Raw genomic sequence first — 19,005 nt, 5'->3', positions numbered from 1 at the left:
TGGTGTAAGAATGACTGGCCATAGAGAATACTGTCTTCCACTCTTGCCAAACGGGCTGAAACCATCAGTACATAATCCAAGGTAGACATTTCTTCTCTCATACGCAAAGTCGGGATACTTTGATTGGAAATGCTTCCACGCTTTTGCATCTGAAGGATGTCTGATCTCACCATCTGTTGAGTGCTCCGCATGCCATCTCATTGGTTGCGCTGTGCGTTCAGACAGATACAGCCTCTGCAACCTTTCCGTCAAAGGCAAATACCACATCCTTTTATATGGTACTGGAATTCTTCCACTCGTATCTTTATAACGAGGCTTCCCACAAAATTTGCATGAAACCCGCTGTTCATCCGCCCTCCAATAAATCATGCAGTTGTCTCTGCATACATCTATTACCTGATACGATAAACCAAGACCAGCTACGAGTTTCTGAACCTCGTAGTATGAGCCAGGAGCTACATTATCTTCAGGTAGAATACCTTTTACATAATCAGCAATCGCATCCACACAGTCTTCAGCCAAATTATAATCCGTCTTAATGCCCATCAATCTTGTAGCAGATGATAAAGCTGAATGACCATCTCTGCAACCTTCGTACAATGGTTGCTTTCCAGCATCCAACATATCATAAAATCTCCTAGCTTCGGCATTGGGTAAATCTTCCCCTCTAAAATGATCATTTACCATCTGCTCAGTACCTACACCGTAATCTACATCCGTTCTAATTGGATCTTCTAATCTAACCGGTGGCTGAGGTTCGCTAGTACTACCAAGTTCATAATCAGTTTCTCCATGATGATACCAAATTTTGTAACTTCGTGTAAACCCACTCAAATATAAATGAGTCCAAACATCCCATTCTTTAATAACTTTTTTATTTTTACAATTAGAGCAAGGACATCTTAACATACCTGTTTTTGCTTCCGGTTGTCGGTGAACTAACCCCATGAATTCGGTTATACCTTGTTGGTATTCTTCCGTAAGCAATCTCGTGTTCGGATCCAAATGAGGTCGATCGATCCAAGAACGAAAATAATTGGAAGAAGACATGTTTTTTATGAATCAAATTCGTGTGTAAAGAAAGTGAGAGGGAGGATGAAGATATGGTGTGAATGAAGAGGAAGAGGGGTGCTTGTATTTATAGGTGAAATCCTGCCGACGGTCCGAGGAAATTCCGACGGAATTCCGATGCAAACGGCTAGTTCGTCGGAATTTCCTCGGAATTTTTTAAATCCCCCAACGGCTCTCCAACGGCTCTCTAACGTCTATAATATTTCCTCGGAATTCATCGGTTTTTTCCGAGGAATACTAGTTTCCTCGGTATTCCGTCGGAATATTCCGACGAAATGTGTTTTCCTCGGAATTCCGTCGGAATATTCCGACGGAATTCCGAGGAAGCAAAATTTTGTATTTCCTCGGAATTGCCTCGGAAATGCCTCGGTATATTCCGAGGAATTCATTTTCCGTCGGATCGTCCGTCAGAATACCGCTGTTTTCTTGTAGTGCATGCACCCATATAAAACCCCAGTTTCGCCTTTAGCTTCAACCCACATATGAATCCTCACCTCGTTCACTAGACCACAAATATGAACTAATGACCCAGGGGCGAAGCCAGAGCTACCACTATGGTGGCACATGCCCCCGTAATTTTATGAATATTAAGTTTTTTGTATGTAAAAGTACAAAGAAATCAGCTAGATAAGATGGTTTAGTTGTCTTGTGCACCCCTTAATGTCTCAAGTTTGAACATTCCTTACTGCGTTATTAAATTTTGCACCCACAAGGAAATTATTCTGGATTCGCCCCTAGTTGGTAACATTAATGTTGTTTTATTAATGAGTTGATTACACAGCTTTCACATGCAAATTCACTCCACTGATCGGTGATCAGATCCTCTCCATATTGACGGTACTGTTATGAACCTCTTTACACTACGATCACTCAAACCAGTCTTAGATACGTCCAAGATTTTTTTTTTTGTAAAACTTCTTACTAGCTGAATCAGAGGCGAGAACCATTATCTTAGGTTTGGAGCAAAATTTTCATTATTAAGGATCCGTGTTGATTGTTTGTTTAATCAGTCAATTTCTTTCGGTAATGAGCAGTCTGCACTCTCAGTTGCAAATTCGTAAATAAACTAATGATTTAATTTATTTACTAGTTAAACTTACAACTTAATATTACCAACCAATTAGTTTTGTCCTTCCTTTACTTATTTTTTTTTTAAATTTCTTTAATATGTAAATATGTAAGTGTAACAGTAAAAACTTACAAAATTAAGTTTGTTACATAGAGCATTGTTTAATTATATTTACAAAAAAAAGTAAGTGCTAGGGGCTGTTTATAAATTTTCATAAAGTTGAAGTACTTTCCCTTAATAATTTTTAAAACAATACTCAAAAAATTTCGAAACCCCTGAGGTGGGGTCCGCTCCGAGCAACTGATTTGGGTAGCGCTTGTGCGTGACTGTTTTAGCCTATAGGAAGTTAGATAAAATCGGTCTATATTACCCCTACTATCTTCCTAAAATACCAACTTTGCCCCTAAATATCCTTCTCCCTATAAACTGTAAAACTCGCTTTCTCTCTCACTCTCACTCCCATTTCAATTTATTTTTTCGAAATTTTATCTTTCTCTTTCTATCTCTAAGTTTACTAGCGGAAACGAATCTTCTTCTCCACTCCAAACCTCTCGAAAATGGTGAGTAAAGAGGAAGCCGATCATCGATTTATCCTAACCTGGGTGAAGTTTTCGCTTCGTCTCTAGTTCTCGAATCTGATTCTCTTCTTCTTCTTCTACTTTCCTCAGGTAATGGCTCAGAAGCTCAAGGAAGCTGAGATCACCGAGCAGGACTCGCTCCTTCTGGTAAGCTAAGCAAACCGCCTTCATCGAGCTTTCGTTTCCGTTTCTTATTGTTGATTCGCCAAGTTTCTCGTTCCTTACTTGTACTGATGCCGATCACTTCGCGTTAATCATCTAGATATGGATTTTTGTTTTACGTTCATCATCGAAATGGATTTTGGTCTTCGTTTATCATCTAGAGATGAGATGTGATGAAGAGATTTCGTCTCTTGATTTTTGTGAAAATGGCTAGTTGCTTCCTCGTGATTTTAGCAGATTATCTTGATTTAGATCACGTATACTGTTTAGAGATTGATTTCGTACCTCGATTACGTTTCAAATCACTGCGATACATTTTGATTTGAAGAGAATCGAGAAAGGTTTCTTCGTTAATGAGCGTTAAACACTGACGTCGTTGTGTTGGTGTTGATTTTTGTTGAAATAGACTAGGAATCTGCTTCGTATAGCTATCTTCAACATCAGCTACATCAGGGGCCTCTTTCCCGAGAACTACTTCAATGATAAATCTGTTCCTGCTTTAGGTACGAAGCTAATAATCTGAGATCGCCCTTGGTTCGATTTATATAACTATAGATAATAGTAACTGGGTGAATGATTTTGAAACAGATATGAAGATCAAGAAGCTGTTGCCTATAGATCCTGAATCACGCCGATTGATTGACTGGATGGAGAAAGGTTTTTTGTATCCTAATGATTTTAGAATTTTATTACGCTTCTTTTCAACTGATTGTGTTCTCGTCACGGGATCTAGGTGTCTACGATGCGCTACAGAAGAAGTATTTGAAGACGCTCATGTTCTGCATATGCGAATCAGTTGAGGGTCCGATGATTGAGGAGTACTCATGTAAGTTCTGGCGAGATGGTTTGATTAGCTTTGTTAAAAAGTGTGGTTTGCTGTTGAGGATATTATACGATTGATTGATAGCTCACAACTTTCTATTTTTATATGTATGAATCATCCGTTGTTGATTTTGATGAAGTGCCTGTGTTACTGCAGTCAATTTCAGCTATTCGGATTCTGATAGCCAAGATGTCAGGATGAACATCAGTCGTACTGGAACTAAGAAACATGGAGGAACTTTTCACTCCACTGCTGACATTACCCAAAATCAAATGAGGTGTGCACTGTGTTAAGATATTTTTGAGGTCTAAATGGTTTTGTCTTCCCTGACATGCTTTGTAATTTTCGTGATTGTGCTGAAATCAGGAGTTCAGCTTGCAAAATGGTTCGCACACTAGTCCAGCTGATGAGGACCCTCGACAAAATGCCAGACAAGGTGATGAATATTTTAAGTATCCTTCACGTCTATTCCATTTACATCAGTTTCCAAATTGCTGATGACAGAGTTTACTATTTCTTTGCTTCTGCTACAGCGCACCATAGTGATGAAGCTTATGTACTACGATGATGTCACGGTATGGTTTTAGCATTTATAAATTCGATAAACATTGGTGATGTTATTATGATCTTAATGCAGTTTGAATAGAGCTTCTAAAGTGTAATGACCCTGAATGCCATATTAACACAGTGATAACGAGCAATCAAATTCTGCGCTTGTGAATTCCTACTTTAGTTATAAGTTCTATAGTCTTGTAATATGCACATACAGCTTTTTTTTGTTGTGTTTACATATAATATTTTTCTTTCTTTATTAAAAATGTCAGTGCTGTTCATTTGATCTAACTTTTCTCCACCCTGCATGATTGAATGCTCAGAAGAAAGACTGACAACTGTTACTTGAATCTTTTTGCAGCCACCAGATTACGAGCCACCTTTCTTCAGAGGCTGTACAGAAGAAGAAGCTCAGCATGTCTGGACGAAGGATCCTCTGAGAATGGAAGTTGGGAACGTTAACAGCAAACATCTCGTGTTAACGCTTAAGGTAATGTGATTAAAAATATATAACTCTACACATATAGCGTCTTATGATGTCTACTCATGTGGATGATCTGTGCAGGTCAAGAGCGTTCTTGATCCTTGTGCGGATGAAAATGATGACATGCAAGATGATGGAAAGAGTACAGAACCTAATTCTGTACATGATGAGCAGCCTTCTGATTCAGATAGCGAGGTTAACAGTCATTTATCTGCTTTTTACTCAATCTTTACATTCTACGTGGTTTGCCTAAAACGTAATCTGTTTTTTTTCTTTTGTTTCCAGATAAGTCAAGCAAAAGAAACTCAATTCCTTCTGGCGCCAGTAGGTAATGATGACTTACAACAAATCTTAGTATGATGTGACAGTCTAGTTAAGTTTTTCACTAAACTGAGTAAACCTGTTGATCTAACAGAGAAACAAGAGGATGATGATGGAGAGGTTGATGAAGGTGAACCATTATAAAATATTAGCGCAAAAACTTGACTTGACTGAATAGGAAGAGCTTCCTCTAATTTCACCTACCTGTAAAATGCTTCAAGATGACACACAGGATCCGGTTGAGTCTCAACAGCAGCTAGAAAGGGTGAAGGACTGGATCAACTCCCGCCACCTCGATACTCTGGAGGTCACAGATGTTCTTGCAAACTTCCCAGATATCTCAATAGTAATGCGTTTTTCCTCTTCCTATCTACCTTAGGAAGTGTAATCGAGCTCTTTCATAGTTAGTTTCTTGCCGTTCTAAGCCACTCTCTTTTGTTATTCCAGGCTCTGACTGAAGGTAAATCAGTGCTACATGAAAGTCCTACCAACAAGGAACCATGAAGCATCGATGAATATGAAATCTACAGCTTTCTACAATTACTATATACTGTGAACTTCAGAGTCTATCTTCCTCACTAACAGTTACATCCTGACTTTCAGAAATCATGGATCAGCTGGAGAAAGAAGGTGTTCTTTCGAAAACAGGGAAGGAAACATACATTATAAACAGAGAAAAGGTATACAATTGATCCTATTCATTTGATGTCATTCTCTTTGCTTTTTAATTTATCTTAACCATCAGCTAACCCCAACACATAACCAGACACCACGGAGCGAATTCAACTTTGTGAAAGATGAAGCTGATGGTAAAACTGCTTCCAAGGACGAGAAATCTATAGCTCCTGAAGACTACATGTACATGAAAGTAAGAGACTCTGACTTCCTACTCTATGTTTAATATACATGCAAAAATGATAGCTAAATAAACATGATCTTGAGATCCATCATTGACACACATTTTTTTTGTTAGGCTCTGTACCATTCTCTTCCGATGCAATATGTGACAATTACAAAGCTTCACAACATGTTGGATGGTGAAGCCAACCAGACGAAAGTTCGTAAGCTAATTGACCGAATGATCCAAGAGGGCTACGTGGAAGATTCTAGCAACCGCAGGCTAGGTTTGTTGTCTCAGTTCAGACCCTTCTCTTTTAAGTTTTGTTGGTCGTAAGGCTTACTCACTGATGAAATTTGTATATACAGGGAAGCGTGTAATACACTCAGTTTTTACCGAGAATAAGCTAAATGAAGTCAGAAAAGTTCTTGCCACAAATGATGATATGGTAATTCTTCAGACTGTTGAATAAATCCTTGTAAGAGCTTTCTAATGAGAATGGTTTCGCAGGACGTGGATGTTGAGGAAACTGTAAACAAGACCAACGGCCAAGACGCGAAACTAACCCCAGGTATACTCTTTTCCGTCTCTAGCTTTTAGCTGTGTTAACCGATCTTGATGTTCACAGAAAAACTTTTTTTTGAAAACAAGCAGATGTATCTACACGCGGAGGCATCCACTCTATTGGATCAGACTTGACACGCACGAAAGGGAGATCTGCAATGCAGCAGAACGGATCGGTGCTAAGTGAACAGACCATCTCGAAAGCTAATAACACTCCGATGAGCAGCAATGCACAGGTTGAAATCACACACCACTGAATAAACATATACTTTTGTTGACTCTTGATTAAGTGTACCTAATCTGGTATTTATGGATCAGCCTGTGGCTTCGAGGGAGAGTTTTGCTGTAAAAGGAATGGCTGCTAAAATCTGCACGGACGCGGGCACAGACTCTAGCCAAGCCTCACAAGACAGGCGTTACAGGAAAACCAGCACGGTCTGTTAATACAAAACCACAGTCTCTTTTATGTTTTCAACTTAAAAAGTGATAATTTTGAAACTAACATGCCCTTTTGGAATTTGGTTATCAGGTGAGAGACCCTATCCTGCAGTACTCGAAGCGCCAGAAATCTCAGGCTAATTGATGATGGTACCACAGTATCATACACGAAAGCCACCATACTCGGTGGCTATGATAGTATCTACCAATTCCCATAATCCATAAACTCTCCTGATACACTCGCTTTATTCCCATGCTTTAAGTATTATGATCTTTGTTACTTTTGGTACGAGACTTGTTGTGGTTTTATGATATTGCGTATCAGACGCTGCCTTTTGCTTTATCGTTTCTTTTCCCGTTCTGGATTAGTATATCTGTTGCAGACTATTTTCATGCTTCTTTTCCCTTTTGAGAATATATTTCAGTAAAAGCAAACATGTTTATTGGGGATTACTTACACTAGTAAATCATTTAGGCTTTTGTAAAATTTTCCGTCATTGTTCCTCATTGGATAAACACTAATTCTTAACCTAAAGATTATACGATCACCAGTCTATCGGAAGCATACACTTGCTGGAATCTCCTATAAGGTTTATCTCGCAACTTAAAAGTAGTGGTCTTAGTCAGATATTGATTGAAACATTCGTGATTTGGTTGCCTTTGGAGAGGTTGGTTTGGTTACTTGTGTAAATGATTTGATCAGGGCCTCTCATTGGTGACAGAGTCTTTGTTTCTTTTCTTAGTGTGATGAGTTATATTAGTAAACCAAGAAGGAAATATTTAAGCAACAAAACTATAAATAACATGACAAAGACTCATCACTTCAGAAAGTATATTTATATTCAAAGATGCAAATGGAGAATCAAACAGCTTTACTACGAAACAATGAGAGTATACCCCTCTCTCAATTGTAAAAACAAGTCTAGAGTGATTATTATTGAGTTTGTACCACGCTTCAAGACACATGAAAGAAAAAAAAGAGACGAAGGCAGTACATGGGAATTGAAACAGAGACCATCTATCCAGACATCATCACAACACATCTTCTGCCTGCAACAGACGAGACAAAAGGATCAACAATGAGTTCCTTTTGCTAATGAGCTGAAACTTAAAATATTTAAGAAGAAAGACTGTAGATTCTAAAGCACATATGCTAAAAACTCCTGGAATAAACAATATACACCACACCACTCCACGCCACAATGTGGATATACTACTGAACATAGTTCACTCTTCAAACCCATTTCCTCTAACACAAAAGCTAAAGCATGTATAGACCATTGCAGCTACTTTGACTCATATTTATATACTAGTAACGATAAGAAAACTCACAATTGTTTGATTAGTTTGAGGAAGAAGGATGGTCCTGAAGGAGATCATCATAAGGGTCTCTGCGACCAGCAACCTGACTGATCTGAGGATCCCAACGAAGCTGAGCGTTGTGACGCTCAAAAGTCCAGAAACCATAAGGACGAATAGGCAAAGCCCACATCTCCTTAATCTTCTTGCACCTCTCGTGCATCTCATATATGTGCTCCCTCGCTTTCCTGTCTCTCACCTCCGGATCCTCCATCAGCCTCAGCACCAGATTCTCCGCGAACTCCATTATGAAACCCATCTCTTTCCCCTCAAATCACTGCAATTCAAAGAAACAAACTTTCTCAAAATTTGATTCCCCCAGTCTAGATCTAGGTTACGTTTCTATGAGCCGTACATTTACAACGATCAATCTCTTTACTTGATTACTCCTAAGACAAAAGCCTTTGAAGTATAAGGAGACTTACGATTAGATACGACACCAGAGGAGGATGAAGATCGCAGAAGCTATTTTGCTTTGGGATTGGTCAGAGAGGCCCCAGAGCGAGTGATGAATAAGAAAACAGAAATCTGATAGAGATATAAACTGCGTGTTGTTTGGTACTTGAAAACGAGGCAACAAGATGTTTTTGTCTTCTTAAATGCCACGCGGTTTATTTCTCTTTTTACGCAACGCCGTGATCAAATTTCTGGTGAGCCGCTCCTCCTGTCAACAAAAGCGACCCTTTTTTCTTGTCAACAAAAATATTAAGGCTCCGAATTAGAGCGGTGCGAGACAAACGGTTTAACTGCGGTGCGGTTTTAACAGTTATAAAAATGTATAGATATATGGTATATGTAGAGATTTTTGTTACTGTTAACTACGGTGCGGGACAGAGCGATCCTAACACTCGAACCGTAAAACATGCGGATTCAAATAATTGTTAGAAAAACTCATGAGCTTGAATATTTTGAAAAGTGGATTTAATAGCTTATCTAGTTTGAGCAAATGACCTTGAATATTTCACAAACCAATGAGAGCTCTGGCTAGGCCCAGCCCCAAAACAAAATGGACTGGAGGCAAAAATAATAATTTGGACTGATTACATATAAAAATGGAAAATGTAGATTGTTGTATTCAAACTCAGCCCCACAAACATATATATCCTACGCTAGACCATCTATGCTACTAAAGATATTTGTTCAACACAAAGTTGAATTATTATATATCTTAAATAATGCCGGAAGCGCATGCTTAATTGGCTTGTACCCAGGAATTGCTACCGGCTCTGGCATTGATAAAACAAGAGAAGCCAACATAACGGTAAACATTTTTTTTTTAAAAGGGCTTTCATATTAAAAAGAGAGTACAGAGATACACAAGAAAGAGATACAAAGGTTGCAGATTTTAATAAAACAGGAAAGAAGGAAGAAAGCACATTGAAATTTTTTTCAATTCAGTGATTTCAGAACAAAAGAGAGGAGTTAAATCCTCGACCAGAAAGCGAAAAGCTCATATCCTAAAGTTTTTCCAGAATTCTTCAGGGCAGAAGCCTTGAACCTTGCTGTACGAGTTGCAACTTCAAAAATTTTTATAGCTGGAGCAGTAGTTCCTAGATGGAAACGGGCATTCCGCTCCTTCCAAATTTCATACAAACATGCTTGCCATATCTGTAGAATAACCAGTTTGAGAATCTTATCACAGGGAAGAGAACCAACCAGTTAATAACACTTTGCCAAGTAGTTGGGGCATTAGAAACACCCAAGCGGACCAAGCACTTTCTCCAAACTTCTGCAGAGTAAACACATTCGAAAAACAAATGGTCTCTGGACTCTTGGAGTAAGCCACAAAGCAAGCAAGTACATTTAACATCAAGACCCCAAGATAGGAGCCTGTCCATGGTAGGATTACGGTTTAACATGAAGAGCCACGAAGTAATGGCTTGTTTAGAAACCGATGCAGCATGCCACACCAAAGACGTCCAAGTAGAGGGTTGTCTCCTCTCCCTTGTGTAATTCCAAATCTCCTTAGAGATAAATTTATCTCTCTGAACTCCATTAACTTTCCAGAGAATCTTATCATTTCTTTGTCCCAGAGATAAAGTGGAGATGAATATATGAAGCTGAAGTTGCCTTTCCGATCGGGGGTGAGGCAAAATCCAACTACCATTTACTAAGCAATCACACACAAGAGAATCAATAGAGATCCCAAGATCCATAGGACCCGAAATACCCAAGTATTGAATCAAAGGACCGAAAGGAGTCCACGGATCCCACCAGAAATAAGTTTCACCGCCATTATTAATCTCATAGTAAACCAGAGTTTGAGCAATTGGGCGTAAGTTGACAAGCTCCTATCTTGGGGTTTGAGCAATTGGGGGTAAACATTTTAGCTAACCATATCTTTTGATTGACTCGTACCATTATGGCTGGTTACAGACGAGACTAAAAGTAAAAATGAACCCTATCAAAACATTCAAACTCATTTCAATTTTTAGGTCAGTTTTCTTTATTCAATTTAGATCATCCAGGGTCAATACTTATGTGAACGGAAAAACAAAAACACATGTTACTCTTATATAAAGAAGCAATTCACATTGAATAGTAAACATTAGAATTTTTTTTTATCTGAGATTCAATCAGAAAATCAATTTTCTAATGAAAAAATATAAATCAACTATGATATTTTTCATTTCTCTAAAATTGGTCTAGTCAAATATACATTATACCCTTTCTGTATTTCAAAGAAAGAATTTCTAGATTTAATTTTTGTGAAACAAAAATATATTTGTTTAAAAAAAATTCTATATTTCTAAAATAATTTAGTAATTAATGTTACTAAATCGTATATTTTAAAAAATATTAATTAAAATATTTAAAATGATTAAACATCATAAATCGATAGTATTAGAAAGTGTATAATAAATTAAATTATAAAAATTTCTTGTATTTTTAACATGCGTAAATAATCTAGAAAATTATTTTCTTAAAAATGAATGAAGTATATTATTTGGAATATAATAAAGCGGACAACTCTAACGACATGAAATAAATGGGATGAGCCTTCGACCACCACCACCTCACCTTTATTCCATGTTCTAATTATTCAAAAAATTATTAAAGTATAAAATTTTACTTTTATTATTTTGGTACATTTACTATCTGACTCCCTACAACAAAAAAAAGAAGGTACATGAACAGAGATGGTCCACTATAAATTTTAATTGATTGCAACAGAAGGTACTATTTAACCGAGTCAACTTTGGCAGCTGACTGGAAAATTTCTACCTACTAAATTAGTAAATACATTCATGAGAAGTAAATAAATTGATGCAAGTTTTTTTGGTCCAAAACTTAATATTCGGGGTAAATTGTAAACATGACAATTTTCTAAATAGATTATTTTCAAGTTTTGATCACAAAAATAAATCACAAAATGAAAATGATCAAAATATTTCATTTAATAGGTAAAAGAACTCTAATACCCTAGATATAAAAAAAAAAAAATTTAAAAAAATAATTTATTTGTAGTTTTAGATTATATGTTTTCAAATTCGAATTTTCTTATAAAATTTTTTTTTAGAAAAATTCGATTTTTTAAAAAAAAATTTCAAATTTTATTTTTGTAATTCGAAAATACCTTTTGAATCTATTTTTGAAATTTTTATTTTCAAATTTTAATATTTATTTTTTATTTTATAAAATTTTTAATTCTAAACTTAAATCTCCACCCTTTAACTCTAAACCTTAAGGTTTGAATTAGTTAACCTAAGGGTATAATCATATATTTACCTTTTTGATGAAACATTTTGGTCATTTTGACTCTTTAAAATTTATATATGTGACAGAAACTTTATAGTGCTATCATAAAGTATTTTCCTTGTAAATAATGTTTTGTACCTTTGCAAATCCGAATTTTCCATAGCGGCATTACTAAAAATATGTACATAACAAAAAAATTTAAAATTCATGGTGGACAATTACTTTTCTACACACAGCATAGCCTCACCATTGAATATAGATTGTTAGATACTTTTATTTTTCTAATAAATAAATGTTTTTAAAATACATTTATATGTTTCTACTGTATTTTATTAATTAATTATGATAAATTTCAAATATATGTTTACGAATTAATATTGGTTTTAAATTATGAGAAATAGCCAATCATAAAAATTATGTATTTGTGTCAAATGTTAATATATTTTTAAAATATGTGTGAGAATATCAAATAAATGCATTTTTAGAAATAGGAGTATGTTGTAAGACCAGTAAATAATGCACTATGCACTTTTAGTTATGCATGCGTTTGAGTGTTGGTTACCAAGTTATTAACGCAGTTCATTAGGCGATGTGTTTAGTCCTGCCCTACTTGTCCCGGCCATTAAAAGGCTGGTGGATTAGTGTCGTCCATGGTTCGTCCCGGGGAACGATTCGAGCTTTGTTGATAATTTGTATTCGTTAACTGCAGCATATATTGGTTACGTAGAAAACAAAAATCGTACGTTAGAAGCATTGCTTTGTCAACCACAATATCAGCATAATCAAATGCTTTTAGATTTTACGCTTAATTTTATTTGGCAGATTTTTTTCCCACATATACACTCCTCTTTCTTTACAAAATACACTCCTCTATGTTTTTGGAGGATATAAACGTCATCATAAAGTTCCTTAAAATGTCTTCTATTAGTCTACAAATTTTGTCTGAAACACAAACTTTTGAAATTTAGTTATGTATACGAAAGGAATATTTTTAAAGTATATTACTATCAAATTGTGTGTTCTGCGTAGTTTAGTGGTAAAAGAATATATGCAATAATAACTTTTTGTAACGCAAACTTTAAAGTGTAAACCAATGATGATGGGGCAATAAAATCAAAGATTAGTCTATGCTAATATTGTGCTTGTGGAGACAATGAAGTATCAAAGAGGGTCCATATTTATTCAAATCAGACGTTACTTTCTGCTAATCCCAATTTGATTTGCAATGAGGATTTCCCGGTCTCTCTAATTTAATTACGAAAAGGAAAAAGGAAAAGAAAAAGGCACGAAATTAATGAAGACAAAGAGAGCTATATAATCGCAGACCCCATGATGCTTTGTCAGCCATTAATCTTAAATTTATAGTCTAATCACTACTTTTAATCATTAACTGCTGCCTGCTGGTATGAGTTTCTACAATATTCAGTTTTAAGTTACAACTTTTACCTTGAAAGCTAAATCTCAATTATCAAGACACGTTCATGTGTCTATAGTTATTGTCGTGCGGGTTTAGTATTACCCAAATCTTGAATTAGGTGTGCCCTCAAAGACTCAAAATGTTCCTCAGTAGTTTTTTTTCTCACTAGTAGTAATGTAGTATGTTTATCACCTCGAAATGCCGACTATCAAAAGAAAATCCGCCAGTTCATCAGAGGAAGAAAAATAATAGATCATTTCACTCTTTTTTTATCAATAACAATAGTGATCTTGAACTCGATTTACTGAATTCAGAATCCAATGTTCTGACAACATATCATAGGGGGAATTAGGAAGGGCTTCACTATCACACCGACATGGATCACGATTATATGTTATTTTTTTTGGAATTTGATAGAGTTCTATATATTTTAAAAATATTTTACCATGTAATAATACAAAAGTTTAAAATTATACCGCGAGTACAACACATGGTATCACCTAGTATTATAGATAAGACATACTATGATTGAAGAATCTCTTAAGGAAACCATACATAAACTTTGGTCTTAAGATACCCAAGCTATACAAACAGTATCATTGTGATACTTCCAAACAAATCATTAGGAACCTATAATGAAACTTCTTTTGACCCATAATTGTTTTATATTTGAAGACAGTTTTAATAGATATTGGTAACGAATCATTACTATATAAAACAACAATCCGAGAAACAACGGACTTGGAAAGCATATCCATTATATGGAAGTATACCCTTCTTTACGATGAACATATGGGAGTATACTTTCAACTCTCATACCTATATTAACAATAGTTTTTCTCAATTATACATGTTTACTTTTAAATTATTCTATTTTTGTTTCTATTTTTGCTTTCAGAGTTTGCTATATATCGTCCGTTCCGTCATGTCACATTGCTCAAATTTGAGTGGGACAGATGCATGTGTGCTTATTTACTATCGCCACATTAAGTACCAATCGCCAGAATCTATCGGTATTGCTAATAAGTTATTATTTGCCTTTGATTTTTTTTTTTTTTTTTTTTTTTTTTTTTTGTTCAAACCTTCATTCATTCATTTAAGCAACTAAAGTTCATCAGTACTAGCAATCTCAGAGAGACTGTTAGAGAGCTGAAACAAAGCATTTTTTGCCTTTGATGTGAAACAATTTTTGTGGGACGCCACAATGTAAAATTACATTCTACAATTTTCTGAAAACTTTTCTCTATCCTAATATATATATATATATATATATATATTGACTGCAAAAACAAAAACTCTCAGACGTTGCGGAAAACAGTATAAATCAGGTTTGAACACTAGGTGACAAATCTCATGCAAAATAATAAACATGATGAGAAAATTCGATACTATGCCTTATGAAACGATGCAACGTTCAGTATAACAAGAACATGAGATTCGATCAAAAGTCTGAAAAACGCTGTTTCTTCTATGCCGGAGAACAGTGATCCATGAATAAAAAGAGTTTACATATATTTTCTAATGAAGCAGAATATAAAACTATGGTTTTCACAAATAAAATGAGAGTAAAAATCTAAGCGTAATTGGGGGATATGTGGTGTATAGAGTTTTCATTGCTACAAGCCTACAAGTGTCTTATGCCCCGGTCCAGACTAACCGATTGATGACCGGGTTTATTTGGTACCTGATAAACCGAAGTCTAACCTAACAACGGGATTCCAAATGGGTCAGCCTAAGACATGCCAGATTATGTAGTAAATATATAATAGCTATAACCGTAAGAAATGCATGCCAAAATAGGAGGCTGCTGGCTGGTGATCAAGATTTTTTCAAATGTCACAATTGGGGTTAGACCATATCTTTCCAAATCTTCGCTCTGTGTTCATGTTCGCATGTTAATGAAATGATCTAGCATTCATATCGTATTTTAATAGACTGTTCGTGACATGGTCTTGCATGTTTTCTTAATTCTTTGTATGCTTGAACTTTCTTTTATTTATTGTGTTACCTGCATAGAAAAGGAAACATCTTTCATATGTTCAACGATTGAACGAGGGATATATTTTCATTCAGTTTCGGACTTGCCAAAGAAGAAGAAAAGTAAGCACCTTACGACATTACGTACACAAAGATAAAAGAAGAAAAGTATAACTAAATAACTTAACCAAAAAATCAGAAAAAGCATTCTAGCCGTTCATTGAGAGACTCATCTTTACAATCGATTAGAATACAAAATTTACTCTTTTAACGCCACATCTAACCGTTGGTAATATTTTAATCCTAATCTTTCCACTAATCAAACAAAAAACGAAACTAAACAAAGCTTCGTTTACCTCTCATCTTCTTCGCGTCTAATTAAAGCAGCCGTTACTTGTTCACCGTCAACTCATGGGCACCAATACGTTATCACCGTTAACGTTTCCCTCAATCTGAACGTTACCTTCTCCGTCACCACCAGCCGCATCTTGCTCCACCGGAGCACAATCCATCTTATGCCGGAGTTTCCAATCAAGAGCTTGACACGCGCGTGAACAGTAATTCACAACGCCGCAAACAGAACACCTCCTAAACTCATGCTTCCTCGTCTCCGGCCGTCCACATCCGCCGTGAGAACACAACCTCAACCCATCTCCGGGAGCATCTCCGCCGCGCACGGCGAACCAATCCGCTAAAAACCGGTTCGCCGGATGTATCTCCGGCGCCGGGACATTACATCCGAAATCACTCAGCAACGGACAACCACGGATTTGGTTAGTGACTTGAGGCTGCGACAGAGTGAGCCACGAGCAAGCTTCGTTCCCGGAGGATAAGACGGCGGCGAGCTCACGAGCGTTGGCTTGAACGAGGAATCTCCGACCTTCGGAGACGTTCTGCGGAACACCGTAACCGTCTTGGAGACAGTGACCGAGCTCGCGCAGCGCGTCGACGTGTCCCAAGAAAGCCGCACGCGCGCACAAAGCCACGCCGGCTCGAAGATCCTTGTCGTTCTTGGAGCCGCCGCTTCCGTTGAACTGAATCACGGCTAAAGAGTATAAAGCAGGCGCGTAGGAGCTAATCGCGGCTTTAGCCATCAGCGACGCGCCGTTTCCTCTGTTTTGCAGACAGTAAAACCGAATCTGTACCAAAAGTAGAAAACAAGACAAAACGTTAAACCAACAAATAAAAAAAACGTTTTAACTTTTAAGTAAAATTAAAAAGATTTAATTTTCAAACTAACCATGCCGAGAGTGTAGCAAGCTTCGAGGCTTCCGGCGTCGACGCAGCGTTTGAGAAACCGGTGAGCATCTTCCGACCAATTCTGCGCCTTTACGGCAATCGCTTTCCGAGACAATCTCGACAGAACAAGAGGACTCGTAGCTAAACTCTTTAATCTCTTACATCTGTTACACAAAACCAGTTATCATTTAGACAAAACAGAGCTTTGCCCGAAAAATAAAAATATTAACCGGAAAGCTTACGTCATTAAAACGTTGATGAAATCAGCAGGGCATCGAGATGTAGAAGCAAGTCTGCGAAGGATAGAAACAACAAGATCGTCTGGGATTGTATCTAACAAATCTGGTCCGGCTTTAGATACCGGGGACGAAAGACATCTTCGTCGTTTCTTTCCCGGCGTAAAGACGCCGTCTCCAGCATCGGCGGAGTAAAAAGCTCTTTTGGTTTTTTTTACGGGCAACATAATCTTCTTTCTGTGTGTGTCTGAAGGATTACAAATCTCTCTCTCTCTATCTAACGCTTCTGGTCCCCTTATCTCTCTATCTCATTTTCGTTTATCTCTTGAGGCTTATAAATATACAAAGTGGTTGAGTTGTATCTCTCTTCTCCATGCGGTACATACGTATGCGAGTGTTTTTAATGACTATTTTGCCCTTGTACTTTTGTTGTATTACCCGGTCAAAACGTCGTTGACCCAGCTTTCTGCTTTTTTTTTTTCTGTAGGTTGAAAATCCCTCTCGCACGAATATTTATTGTCGATGGAGAAACAGAAAAAGAAGAAACTTGCGGAGAGAAGCAAGAATGGATCTTTAAATTTATAATCCGTTTTCGTGAAACGGTTTAGGGGATGACGATTAAAATGAACAAAAAAAATAATTAGAGAAACTAACTCCGGAAAAAAAGACCAAAAAAAAAATAACCCCGATTTATTATTTCCACCGTGGAAAATGCTTATTTACTCGCGAAACTCAGCGCGTGTAACGAAGTTCTCAGGTAGGGGAGGGTGGAATTCGCGTGAGGGGAAGAGCGAGTGGGGATTTGGGGTAACAGGCAGAAGCAGAACTTATGAATAGACGGAGCGGAGAGAGGTCAAACGTAAAGAATCAGCCAATGAATGAATTTTTACAACGGTTACTTACTTCTTTTTATCTTTTCTTTTTTCCTTTTGCAGTTTCTCCGTCACGACGTTACTTTTCCCGTTGTTATTTATATTTCTCGAAAAATATATTTATAACATATTTTATAATATTTTTTTATAACGTGATTTATTAAGACATCACATTTATAAAAAAAAAATTACATAGACATTCGAGAACGTTATAAATTATAACATGACTAATATTAACTTAAATGAACATATGAATAGATGTCAAGACGTTATTAATTATAACATGACTTATAAGTTGATCACTAAACTAAACTAACTAATCTAATATATGTGAAATATTTTTAAATTTTAAAAATAAAATAAAAATCTAAAAGTTGACATCATTTTTTAAAAATCTTCAGTAGAATATGTTTTAATATTTACTATATATTCTACCAAATTTTTAATAGAGTAATTGTTTCTGATGATCACCATATTGAAAATTTTCAGAAAGACCAAATTTATTGGAACACTACGGTTTTGTCTTGTTAATTTTTTTTATCCATGCGCATATTAATTATTTGACAACCAATAAAAAAGGGTAAAGATTAGCAATAGCGTGCTGCTACTTTTAATGTCATCGTCTCCTACGGTTTTTCTTTACCTTTTTCTAACTTATTTTAATTGTTTTATCATCGTCTCCTACGGTTTTTGTTTACCTTTTTTGCTAACTTACTTTAATTGTTTTATTATCGTTTACAATTTTAGAAACACCAGTTTGTGCTTATTTACCAGATTATAAGTTTATTACAAGAAAAGTTCGATGATTCGTATACCTTGTAGAATGTCTAATAATCATGAAAGCATACAAGATTTGACATTAGTTTGTGCACAAATAGGATACGTCTCAAATTATATTAAATTTATATACCTATTAGACTACCAGTTGATCTTCAGACCTCGCTACTAGATTCCTCCTCTATCAAAATTTACACATACTTTTTTCGTCCATCTACACATATCCAAAAGCTTTAGTTGTTAGTTACTTCTCTTGAAGGAAAGAGGAAGCGCATATTTTAATAATAATACTTATCTTCAATTTCTCCTTTAGTCGCAATGAGATGTTATCATGTATAATTTATATAGCAAATGAACAAAATGAAATAAAACCCCTTGTAACCGAAAATCTATATATATATATATATATATATATATATATATATATATGTCATTCAAATGAGAAGTATATGGAGAAAAAGGAATGTATGGAAACATTTTTTCCCATGAATGAATGCATGGAAACTTGGTGACATGCCTTCAAGTCTTC

At 36.1% G+C, this 19,005-nt stretch overlaps 3 protein-coding genes across 6 annotated transcripts; 1 reads left to right on the top strand and 2 right to left on the bottom strand.

The window, feature by feature from the left end:
• Window positions 1-1,950: 1,950 nt before the first annotated feature.
• Window positions 1,951-7,381, top strand: LOC103831168 (meiosis-specific protein ASY1). The gene is made up of 22 exons (XM_009107034.3): window positions 1,951-2,700; window positions 2,809-2,865; window positions 3,287-3,383; window positions 3,469-3,537; window positions 3,614-3,706; window positions 3,860-3,980; window positions 4,070-4,139; window positions 4,237-4,278; window positions 4,617-4,745; window positions 4,821-4,934; window positions 5,025-5,067; window positions 5,155-5,190; window positions 5,282-5,406; window positions 5,508-5,520; window positions 5,664-5,740; window positions 5,827-5,928; window positions 6,034-6,184; window positions 6,267-6,346; window positions 6,409-6,469; window positions 6,553-6,698; window positions 6,781-6,897; window positions 6,992-7,381. Exons 1-22 carry the CDS (start codon window positions 2,698-2,700, stop codon window positions 7,043-7,045), a joined length of 1,800 nt encoding a protein of 599 aa, XP_009105282.1. The 5' UTR covers window positions 1,951-2,697; the 3' UTR covers window positions 7,046-7,381.
• Window positions 7,382-7,700: 319 nt separating this feature from the next.
• On the bottom strand, window positions 7,701-8,942 carry LOC103831167. 4 transcript variants are annotated; one of them, XR_004449641.1, is made up of 4 exons: window positions 8,685-8,942; window positions 8,233-8,536; window positions 7,892-7,950; window positions 7,706-7,857 (listed from the first exon to the last, which is right to left on the bottom strand). XR_004449641.1 is itself a non-coding variant. In XM_018652760.2 (3 exons), the coding sequence occupies exon 2, from the start codon at window positions 8,516-8,518 to the stop codon at window positions 8,243-8,245; it is 276 nt and encodes a 91-aa protein (XP_018508276.1). In that variant the 5' UTR covers window positions 8,519-8,542; window positions 8,685-8,855; the 3' UTR covers window positions 7,701-7,950; window positions 8,233-8,242. The 4 variants fall into 4 exon arrangements, 3 of the variants coding, with proteins under 3 accessions (XP_018508276.1, XP_009105281.1, XP_009105280.1); XM_018652760.2 differs by having other exon boundaries at window positions 7,701-7,950; window positions 8,233-8,542; window positions 8,685-8,855; XM_009107033.3 differs by having other exon boundaries at window positions 7,701-7,950; window positions 8,615-8,805.
• A 6,501-nt stretch (window positions 8,943-15,443) lies between these two features.
• Window positions 15,444-17,621, bottom strand: LOC103831166 (F-box protein At1g67340). The gene is made up of 3 exons (XM_009107030.3): window positions 16,834-17,621; window positions 16,593-16,755; window positions 15,444-16,491 (listed from the first exon to the last, which is right to left on the bottom strand). Exons 1-3 carry the CDS (start codon window positions 17,052-17,054, stop codon window positions 15,757-15,759), a joined length of 1,119 nt encoding a protein of 372 aa, XP_009105278.1. The 5' UTR covers window positions 17,055-17,621; the 3' UTR covers window positions 15,444-15,756.
• Between the last annotated feature and the right edge of the window lie 1,384 nt (window positions 17,622-19,005).

This window comes from Brassica rapa, chromosome A07 (assembly GCF_000309985.2).
Source record: "Brassica rapa cultivar Chiifu-401-42 chromosome A07, CAAS_Brap_v3.01, whole genome shotgun sequence".
In the NCBI taxonomy this organism is placed as follows: Eukaryota; Viridiplantae; Streptophyta; class Magnoliopsida; order Brassicales; family Brassicaceae; genus Brassica; species Brassica rapa.
Note: the sequence above shows the minus strand (reverse complement) of the source record. Positions and strands in the feature narration are given on the sequence as shown.